This window comes from Pundamilia nyererei, unplaced genomic scaffold (genome assembly GCF_000239375.1).
Source record: "Pundamilia nyererei isolate P.nyererei 1_Seehausen unplaced genomic scaffold, PunNye1.0 scaffold00005, whole genome shotgun sequence".
Classification (NCBI taxonomy): Eukaryota; Metazoa; Chordata; class Actinopteri; order Cichliformes; family Cichlidae; genus Pundamilia; species Pundamilia nyererei.
In genome coordinates, this window is record NW_005187406.1 from 1,811,228 (window position 1) to 1,822,334 (window position 11,107).

The following is an 11,107-nucleotide window of genomic DNA, read 5'->3' on the forward strand; positions in this document are numbered from 1 at the left end:
TGTGTGTGTGTGTGTGTGTGTGTGTGTGTGTGTGTGTGTGTGTGTGTGTGTGTGTGTGTGTGTGTAACCCCTCAGCTAACTGTGCTTTTTTTCTTTCTTGTGTTCCTGCAGGCAGACCCGGGAGCAGGAAACGCCGCCAGATTTCTTCTATTTTTCTGACTTTGAAAGACACAATGCTGAAATTGCAGCCTTTCATCTGGACAAGTAGGTGAACACTAGCCTGGCACAATACTCTGAGACTTTTTGAAAACCACCAGTCCCTCATATAAAGCAGAAGATCAAAAGATTTTAGCTTTTCCGTACCTTGCTGCAAAGGACAAGATTATCAGCCGCAGGCGAGCTACACATCACCATAAAGGAGAAGATAGACCTTTTCAATGTAAATGTTTTATTCTGAATTTTATGTGCCTGTACAGGCACAGATCACTGTCACTAGATTGACATGCCCAACCAGTCATTTCAGTTAAAACCTTAAAAAAACAGGCAAGATATCTGGTTTGTTTTTTTTTAGTGAATAAAACCATAAAGCAATTCAAACAGTGAAATTCCAACTTACCTATTTACTTTTAAAATGTAAAACAATGGCATCTTTTTCTTTTTCCATAACCCAGCTGATGAATTCAGATTGAACCTAAACATGTGTCGATGAGGCAGTCACCTCATCGACAACATCACAACATTTTTGATTTGTAATTTGTTGGTTTTTGACATTAGAGTTGGTGTGAACTCAAAAGCAGACTGTTTTGTTTTTGCAAGGGCAATTTATTGGGTAACATACAGTCTTGTTTGTGAGCAACGGTACTGTGGCTAAAAATTCTGACATGCAAAGCAAATGTAAGGCCTTTAACTTTATTAAAGTGCAGAGGGATTCAGAGTTGCAGATTTTTACTTGTAAAATGTATAAACGTCTTCATTAAAACACATTATAAAAAGCAAAAGGAAACACAATAAAAATACACTTTTATTCAGCTTCCTGGGTCCAACATGTTTGGAACGTGGCTAAAACAAGGAAAGATGCAGCTTGGCACAAACCAGAAGGCAAAAGCTCAATTTAACTGAAACAACGTTAAAGAATTAGCTGTGAAAAGGCCTCTTCCTTCAGGGGCAGCAGTGGGTGTCTGGCCTTGAGCACCATAACACCCAGAAACAGCCCTGTTGCTACAAACACTTCAGACTTAATAAGGAGGGGAGAAAAAAAGCTCATGTTCTTAAATTTACACTAACCTCCCAAGTATTTTTTCCACCCGCGAGGGCCAACATCCTGCAGGGCTTTGTTCCTCCCTGATTGCTATTTCTTTTTTGCCTGTCCTCGTGTCAGCTCATTAACCGCCTGGGAGGAACACCAGATCCGTGTACCGGTGTCTTACAGTAACGCTTTAAGACACGTGTGCTCGTGTGAATATTCTCCATATTTCGTGTGAAGCCTTGCTAATTAATGCGTGAATTCTCTTACATAATTGCTCGATTAGCATAATCTGGTTCTTACAATATCAAAGGATAGAAAGATCAAAATGTTGCCATTCTACCTGTTTTTAAAGGTTTGAATGAGGAAAAAGAATATAGCCGATTGAAGTCACCCCAAGTATAGCAACACATAGTCTTTACGCCGTGTGGATGAAAACCTTCCATATTCTTCTGCACTTATTTTCACATTTGCTTCCTGTCCCTCAGAAACTCTTTTTTTTTTCACCCAAACACAGTGAATTGTGCGAGTTTGACCCATCCAGCAGAAGCTGTGAGCTCCGAGAGGCCATGAGTCATAACGGATGAATGCTGAACTCCTGCAGCTAGCATCTGACTGAACAGTGACTACAGCCTCCTTGCTTAGCTAACAACCAAGCTCTCTGACTTCACTGCCTTTACCAGGCTAGTACTTTACGGCCCACCCAGCTGCTGGAGAGACTTTAATGAAAAGAGAAATCCTCGCGAGGGCCTCTGATCGACGAGCGAGAGCAATGAGTTTTAGTGCGTTGCTGTTAAAGTCGTGCTGACGTCACTGTGACTGTTTGCTATTACGAGCAGAGGGCTTGTGTTGTAGTCTGAATCCTGGTGCTCCTCTGTGCTGACACGAGATGATACCGAGGTCTTGCGCACCTACACACAAACACACACACGTCTACACACAATAGGGCCATAGAAGGCCGTGATGGTGAATCTGCTTTTCCTTTAGGCACAATGACACAGTTCATCTGGAATTGCATTAGAAGTGGCGTTCTTCACCAGTCTGCTTCACATCTGGTCCTCCTCTCCACATACACACATGAAAATATGCTCCAGCATATGTGTGGGTTAAGGGGAAGAAGAGGAAACCAAAGGCACGAAAGGCCCTGTGCCATTCTAAATATAAGCCAGGCAGGGTTTGCCAAAAGCAGCGCTTAATTTTTTTCCTTATTTTGTCTGTTCTAAATTAGAGCCTGTCCAGAGAGCTGCAGCTGCTGCTGCTGGTGCAGAGGCTGAGGCTACACTGCCTCCCAGGGGGGCCCACAGACACACACACGCACAGGCACTTTTAAAGCATCACTAGCACAGCCGCGCACACGCATACACACACCAACATTGACAATGACTTTTCCTATATGGGCTAAACTGCTTTAGGCATCATTAATAATGTGATTGGATTTAACTGGGAAGTGCTACATTAGGTAGTCAGCAGATTTAAAGTCATACAAGGCCAAATGTGACCTTAAAATATTAAACCATATAAGCCCCAATCTCACGAGACCCACTTGGGTCTTATACATTTTCTCAGCTGGGAATATGGGAAGCAGCGATTCCCACTGTTGTTCATTTCATGGCTCTAGCAGGTTCTCTTAAACCCAAGCTAAATATAACGCAAGTTTGAAATGGGCACTGTGGGAATTGGGCTTATCAGAGGGGACGAAGATGGAAGAAAATGTGTGTGAGCGATAAAAGAGGCAGAAGCCAGCACTAGCTGTTCCCTTTAGCATGGCAGCAAGCCCAGGCCCAGCAGGCCAAACAGCACCGTACAACACCGCATCCTGTGTCCTTCTGTCTCTTTGACAGAGAGCAGGAAAGAGACTGCACGTGTCTGTGTCACTGCACCCGCCAACACACTTGATGGCATCATTTGTATGATGGGCTTGTTCTCCCATATCGCTGCATCTCTCTTCTCTCATTCCTGCGCCTTCATTTCATTTAATCAGTCTGTCTCCTCGTGTCTCCCTGCCCTCGAGCCTTGGCCATTAGGTGTTGTCAGAGGTATCAATTTTTAAAGAGCCCATGCTGGTGCTGTAGTTGGGTGGCTGCATGCATGCAGGAAGACATTCACGCCATATTAAACCTTTCTCAAATGCGCATCTGGGCTGGTTTCCAGTCAAATGATGCAAAAACACAAACCCAGAAATAGATTAGAATGCACTGGAAACTTATATCTCTCAGCATATTAAGGCAATAAAAAGCTGCACTGAAGTTAAAAAATAGCTTAATGTAGGACCACAGCCACATGAAAACCACAGGGAGGTTTACCAGCATGTGGCTTAACTGTCTGGTACTTGTGTCACAGTGCCCCCTTCTGGTAGTGAGGTTCAATCACATAAGGTTTCACTATGACAGCACAGGTATTTCGCTCCAGTGGCATAACGGATGAAGTAGTGATTCCTCTAAGTGAGGGATTGTAAGTTCACCTCCCATTTGGTGTGAAAAAGCTTTTCTGCATTACAAACAGCTGGTCCCTGTTGCTGCTGTTCACACATAGAAGTTCAATACACTGCAGATTTTCAAAGGACAATGAAGGGAGGGGTCATCTGGTATCCTTTGGCAGCCCTATTCTGGCCTGTAGGTTGATGTTTGACAGTAAAAGTTGAACTAACTAAATCACATTTGTGCTTTTAGATTTTACTCAATTATGACTCAGTTGTTGCTTATATTATTATAGTCCATGCATAGAGTGAAACATTAGGTTAAAATAATGACCTGTGTCTTGTTGCAATTACTGCAACTACCAACACTGTTGACGAACGGTCCAGATCCAAATAACCACGCTTAATGCATCTCTTGTTTGGACGCGTGCACTCATCGCTTTCATACTTTTTTGGTGGGCTGCCACTGAAGTCAAATGACCCTGAGTATTTGTCTCCATCCTGTAGGATCCTGGACTTCCGTCGTGTCCCTCCTGTAGCCGGCCGACTAGCTAACATGACAAAAGAGATCCGCGATGTTACACGAGATAAAAAGCTCTGGAGGACCTTCTTCATTTCACCAGGTACACATCTAGACTACTTTTAGCTTCTCTTCCAAAAACCGCTCGTGTCCATGTGCAGTTTCCCAAACGTCTGCTGATGGTCTGAATTGTTGATGTCAGAAGAACACCTTGAAAGATTTTTTAACATCCCCCCTCAAAAAATGCAAAAGCACAGCAAAAATCAAGCACCTCCTTGATCATAATGTAGAGCAAGTCTTTTGGCCTGAATTGCTGTGATATTCATTTGCATGGGATTAGTATTATCAGGGGACTTTACCTTGTGCCAAAGCACGACAGTTAATTAGCAATGCAGCTTTACATATTATACACGAGCAAAATTGTCACTGGATTAAAATTACTGACAATCTCAGCAATTAATACAGGTCAGCGAGCATCCCCAGGTAATTTCAATCGGGTGGAAAATGGTCTTTAAATATATGTGGACCGACTGACAAAAAGAGAAGAAGAGTGCAGTGACTCTTTAAGTATTTAGCACTGACTGGCTGATCAGAGTATTAGTGTATGAATGTGTTTGCTTTTATTTTTCTGACTTTTAGCCAACAATGTGTGCTTCTATGGAGAGTGTTCCTACTACTGCTCCACTGAGCACGCTCTGTGTGGTAAACCTGACCAGATAGAAGGATCTCTGGCCGCCTTCCTCCCGGACCTGGCCCTTGCCAAACGCAAGACCTGGAGGAACCCATGGAGACGCTCGTACCACAAACGGAAGAAGGCAGAGTAAGACGTCGATTCCATGTTCAGACACTACGCTTTCAGTAGAAGCAAATACTGAGCGATTCACTGCATCAGGGGGTGTTTATTGAAGTCACTGACAGTTACCAGCAGCATGAATTCGTAAGAGCTGTGCTAGAGGTCAATGCTGGCTATACAGCATTAATTTCAATCTTATTACGATGCAGGAAAAAAACGCTTAGATCTAAAAGTACATAGCATAAAAGGGAAATGGGTTTAAAAGACATTTTTCCAAATCAGATGCAAAAAAATTAAAAGTATTAAACGTTTCTTCAGATGGGAGGTGGACCCAGACTACTGTGAGGAGGTCAAACAGACTCCACCTTATGACAGCGGCACACGACTGCTGGACATTATGGACATGACCATCTTTGACTTCCTCATGGGTGAGTGTCTGACATAAGACGAGAATCAGTTTTCTACCAACACCGAAAAGTCGGATTGTTTAGTGTTCAGTCGAGCGAACGTTATCATCCACGACTCTACTGCCATCAGTGGTTTTTATTTTTTCGTACTTTTATACAGTATGTAGCCTTATAAGCAGGTATATTACTCATATATCATAACATCCACTAGCTGATTTGTTTTTTTGTTTTCCTCTTTCTTAACAGGAAACATGGATCGCCACCATTATGAGACATTTGAAAAGTTTGGAAATGAGACCTTCATCATCCATCTAGACAATGGCAGAGGGTGAGTCAGTGCAGCTTTAGTTTAGAATGGGTGAGTGCCCGCTGCGGGTCAGGGATGAGTTGTTGCTCTAAATAGAGGAGTTTAAGTATCGTGGAGTCTTGTTCATGAAGGAGGGCTTGGCTGCAGTGATGCAGACGCTGCGCTGGTGCATCGTGGTGAAGAGAGAGCAGAGCGTAAAAGCAAAGCTGTCAGTTTATTGGTTAATCTACATTCCTACCCTCACCTATGATCACGAGCTTTGGGTAGTGACCGAAATAATGAGATCACAGATACAAGCGTCATAAATGAGCGTGCTCCAAAGGGCAGCTGAACTCTCGCTTAGTTTGAGGTTGTGCAGTCATTTGAGAGGGTCTCACAGTAGGCCGGTCAAGGTGGTTTGGCTATCTAACAATGATGTCTCCTGACTGCCTCTAGAGTGAGGTGTATCGGGCATGTACTATCGGGAGGACGCCCTGAGCTTCTTTGCTTAAGCTGTGGCCCCCTGCGATCCGGCCCTGAATAAGGAGAAGAAAATGGATGGATGTTTAAAGTCCTTATACTAATTTATGACACCATGATTTCAGTTCTGGACTCTACTAGAGCAGCTTTGCATAATTAACTGTTAGCATCTCTGGAGCTCCACAAACAGCGCTGTATATCTGAGATAAGGAATAAGGGATATCAGCTCTCAATGACATCATAAAAAACAAAAAATGTAATTTAAAAAAACTGTCGTAAGCTGAAAAAATTTATATCGCTTTGAAGTTTCGTCTTTTGGCTCATAAGACTTGATTTCATATTTAAAACTTGCTCGTATATGAAATGTGAGCATCCACCATTGCAACAGTATACACATAAATTAAGGAAAATCGCAACAGGCTATGTTTAATTTTGTCTGGCCATTCAAATTAAACCAAATAAGTGAAACAAAAAATTAATATCAGGGGTTGTGGACATGATGCACAGAAATCTGGAACCACATCCCATTTTGCACACTTATTTATGCTTTTCCATCCCAGCTTTGGAAAACACTCGCATGATGAGCTGTCCATCCTGGTGCCACTGAACCAGTGCTGCAGGTGAGGTCTTCGTTTTTGATAGTTCTGGAAGGATAGTGTAATATAGAAGGAAAAAAAACCTATTTAAAAATTATAATCTGCATGAGGCTAGTAAAGGTGCTCATGGGGTGTTGTTGTATTTTGGTGTGAGTGTTGCTGAGCAGAGGCAGAGATGTAAAGCGTGTGGCCGCGCTGACTCTTTTTTCCCCCGGCTGTTCTCTTTCTGCAGGGTAAGGAAGTCTACCCACTTGCGACTGCAGCTGCTGGCTAAGGAAGAATACAAGCTGTCTGTGCTCATGGCAGAGTCCCTGGTGAGGGACCGCCTCTCTCCCATCCTCATCCAGCCACATCTGGACGCCATGGACCGACGACTGCGCCAGGTCAGTGCTTCACACTCATAAAGCAGTTTGCTTGGGATTATCTATTGAATGTAATAAATTGAAACTATAAACAGTCAGTAAACACATTCATTTGATAATTACTTAATGTTTTTCAGCAGCTAGAAGTGACTGAAGACTTTGATTTCCGGGAGTCATTGACCAGTAGAAAGTGTGTTTGGAGGACAAAAGAGGAACACATTTGCTTAAATGCAGTCTCAAATTCTTAATCCCAGATTTTCCCTCATTTCTTTTCATTCATAAACAATAAGAGATCACGAACTGGAAGTCTCGGCTCTTTGACGAGTCATCAGCAGTACCACAGAGGTCTGAGAGTGGTGTCACTGTGCTCTTGTTCTTGGAAAAGCTAGTCAGTACGTAGTGGTTACAAAAAAGCTCACCGTGTACTAAAAGCTTGGCGTTTTCTCGTCACCAGGTGCTAAATGTGCTGTCAGATTGCATCGAAAAAGAGGGATACAGCTACGTGGTGGAGGACGACCTCCAGGGATACCAAGGGACAGACCACGCCCACAACGGCCCGAGAAGGAGGTAGCTGCCGCGGGGGGCGCTTGGCGGCAGGACTTGGACTGACTACCTGGAGATTTGAGGCTGGACGGACCAAACCCAGTCTACCTTTAAACTGAACTGGAATCCTATAACGCAGATGAACTCCATCTGTGCTTAATTTCTCCGAGGGCTTAAATTCTGCTGAACTTACAGGAAAGCCCACCTGCCCGAGGTAATAGGCTGCACAGAAGAAGACGCCTGCTGGATAGCACTGAAAAAAAGAACAGTGCAATAACTTGTAACTGTACTGATGCCCGAGACATGCTGAAGATTTCTGGACCGATCCGGGGCTTAGCAGAACCGAACCCACCACCTAGACTCCTTTGAAAAATCGAACCCTGAGTTTAGTGTACCACCACAGCCGACCCCGCCGACCAACCAAACCGCTAAAGTCTTGCAAAGGACGCCTTCTCTCGCCTTTCTGGTTCAGGACCCGTTTTTTTGAATTCAGTGAATTCCGAGGGACTCTTAAAAGAATCCGGCCCCCTCCTCTTCACATGCTGAATTATGTGTTTCTACCTGCTGTTGAATATTGCAAGCGTTATGGTTAACCAATCAGGGTGGCTGGAAGAGGTAGAAGGGGACTTCCTGCTATCGTCATTATGAAAATGATATTGATTTGCTGCGATTTTTATTTTTTAACTTTATTCCTGCTGAGCCGTTTCAGCATCTCATAGTTGGACGATGAAAAATATTCAACTGGAGTGGAGTACAGGTTTACTCCTGGATTAGCCCATGAATTATTGCCCATAAATGTTACATGTCCTTAAGAGAGTATTTATTATTTATTGTTCAAAATGAATACTAATCAGTAACATATTTTTCCTTTTTTCTTTGTCTTAAAGCTGAATTTCCTTAATTTGTCCACAAGAGGGCAACCTGAGCACGTGCAAAGAGGGTGGCCAGCTGCCGGGTACTGGCAGTCCCATTTTACAGGCACCACACATCGCCACCTGTGTTTACAGCATTTACAATTTTTTTTTGTTGCCCCAACTTTATTGCCTTCAGCGCAACAGACATGCGGTTAGAGTTATGGTACCAAAAGCCAAATGTGACACTAATGTTTCTTTGTAATATATATTTGATGTCCAGATGTTGCTGTTGTGGAGAGATTATTTTTCAGGATGTATATTTCATTCATTACCAGCAGCTCATAGCTTAACTGTTGGTGTCGATGATTCAGTCACTGGCTGAAAGTTTAATATATTACATTAGGAAAAATCTAGTGCCTGTGCAATGATAGAAATACTTGAATGTCTGGATTCATAGCAGAAAGGGTTAAGCTCCTCCTGGGTACGAGCTATAGATAAGACACAGAGGTCTACATATGTGTGCTGACTCCATCTGTTCCATAAGGGGTTTTTATTAAGTTTCCATAGTCCTGTGTCAGGGCGGTACAGTGTGTATGGATGTATGGGTGGATCAACGGAGAACCTTAGATGGTGTCCTTGAAGTGAAAATGCTTCTTTTTTTTTTCCTTTCTTTTTGTTTTTATTCCGCTCATCGTTTCTGTGGATTTTATCTTGAATTTCTTTGCATCATGGTAAAAGTGCAATAAAACAAAATCAGCATAATTTGAGTCTTTTTTTCCTCCGTACACACTTCTTCCTGACAGTAACAATGTGTCTTTTTCATTCTCTAAAGCAAAGCAAGCAACGTAATGTGAAATGTCATTAAACAAATCATATGCAAGCACTCTTCCGTCTCTTTTTAGTGAGCCAGATCAGTTTGACTCAGCTCAAGAAGAAGAGTGAACCTCCTCATCCGTCTCAGTGCCTCACAGCTTTCTGAGCTCTCTCTTTTTCTTCTGACCTTCAGTCCTCAGGATAGTTAGGATAGGATATTGGATTAGATTTGACCCGTTCAACTTTAATGTGGATCCTTTGGTTTTGTGGGAGTAATTTCTGTTCCTTTTCATGTTACACGAAACACATAATGTGCTTCAACAACATTTAAAAATTTTCAGAACTCGTTACAAATGTGCAAATGTTCCTTGGTTGGTACTTTACCTGAAAATGCCCCAAACATTTCCCCAAACTTGCGAGACCTGTGAAAGTTAGTAAATTTATTTGAAGCCAAGACAGAAGTGGGTAAATTGCAGTTCCTCTTGATCAGAGATGTAAAACTCATTTTACATCAAGTGCCACAAACACTTAAGTGGGTCAGACCAGTAAAAACACAGTTCTGTGAGTGTAAACAAGTGTAGTTGTATATTTCATCCCTGAAACATCTCAATATAAAAAAAAGAGGTGCAATTTCAGCAGCGCATCTCAGTTTTACTACACAAAAGAAACGCTGCTCTATTTAATGAATGAAATCTATCAACATGACTCTTTGAGCTTAAATTGTAAAAAACATAAATACATGTGTAAGATTTAAACTCAATGTAAAAAACTGAATTTCCTATTGTAGAAAAAACAGGGGTTTAACTGTTGCTTTGCAGGTATTCATCAGTAAGACAAGCTCTAATACTTCTGAAAATACAGTTAAAAGCCCAAAATGTATATCATCACACAGATTTTTAAGACGTCCAGTGAGCCAGATTTGAGTCTTGGCTAGGCTGATTCTGGTCCACGGGCCTTATTTTTGACACTCTTGCTCTAGATGCTGCTTGAGGCGAGCTGTAAAAAGAAATCAATCCCCACAGACTAAATGCATTTAAACACAGAGCACCCTGTCATTTAACTGGCAACAGTAATTCTGAAAAATATAATAATAAATGCTCAACATGCATCACAAACATGTTTTAGGAGTCCAGTTTGGTGACGTGTATTTGGAGGGGCACAGCTCGTCAGTGAAAGCAGTTACAACCATAATAACTCGGCTCTCAAGTCAAGGTAAAAAACAAAAACTAAAAAACAAACAAACAAACAAAAGAAATGTGAGTTTAAAAGCTAAGATGAGAAAAGTAGTGAGAAGTCAGATAAATAACATTTTTTTAAAAATAATCAATAATTAAAAATTCTTAAAAGTACATGGGGTGGGTGGGTACCATCTGCCTGAGAATAGCTGGTGTGCTACATGGACGGCTGTGATCCTTGATTATACTGTGGGCCTTACGCAGGCACTGCTGGAGGTAGATCTTTAATGGCAGGAAGGCTCATGATAGTGATGCTCTTTGTCACATCATCACGGAAAAAGCTTTCCTGGTTGTGAATCATGTTGTCTTCCTCTTGTACACAGAGGATTAGGCTGTTACCATCGCCTTATTCCTTTAAAAATAAAATAAAATAAAATCACTTCCAAGCATTTGTGTTTATAAGCATCTAAACTGATGTTAGGCTGTTACAGCCACCAGATCTCTGTGATCACATAAGCCCCAAATTGAGTGTGAGGCAATTATCTTATAGGGAAATAAATGTGATAGTGAGTGTGTGAGCACAAGTCTGCGGGGAAGTGTGTGTTTGTGTGTGTTTTGTCTTCTTCTTAACCCTTCTTTCAATGACGTTTTATTTATTTATTTACAACAAAATATTTTT

At 42.0% G+C, this 11,107-nt stretch overlaps 1 protein-coding gene across 1 annotated transcript in view; it reads left to right on the forward strand.

The window, feature by feature from the left end:
- The window catches only part of fam20cb (FAM20C golgi associated secretory pathway kinase b), a 57,712-nt gene extending 48,396 nt beyond the window's left edge, over positions 1-9,316 (forward strand). The window contains exons 4-11 of the mRNA XM_005721710.1: positions 112-204; positions 4,107-4,222; positions 4,759-4,939; positions 5,231-5,340; positions 5,566-5,647; positions 6,646-6,705; positions 6,914-7,064; positions 7,498-9,316. Of these exons, the coding sequence (XP_005721767.1) occupies positions 112-204; positions 4,107-4,222; positions 4,759-4,939; positions 5,231-5,340; positions 5,566-5,647; positions 6,646-6,705; positions 6,914-7,064; positions 7,498-7,614 (910 nt within the window). The 3' untranslated portion in view covers positions 7,615-9,316. The remainder of the gene's footprint in view (positions 1-111; positions 205-4,106; positions 4,223-4,758; positions 4,940-5,230; positions 5,341-5,565; positions 5,648-6,645; positions 6,706-6,913; positions 7,065-7,497) is intronic.
- The last annotated feature ends 1,791 nt before the right edge of the window (positions 9,317-11,107 follow it).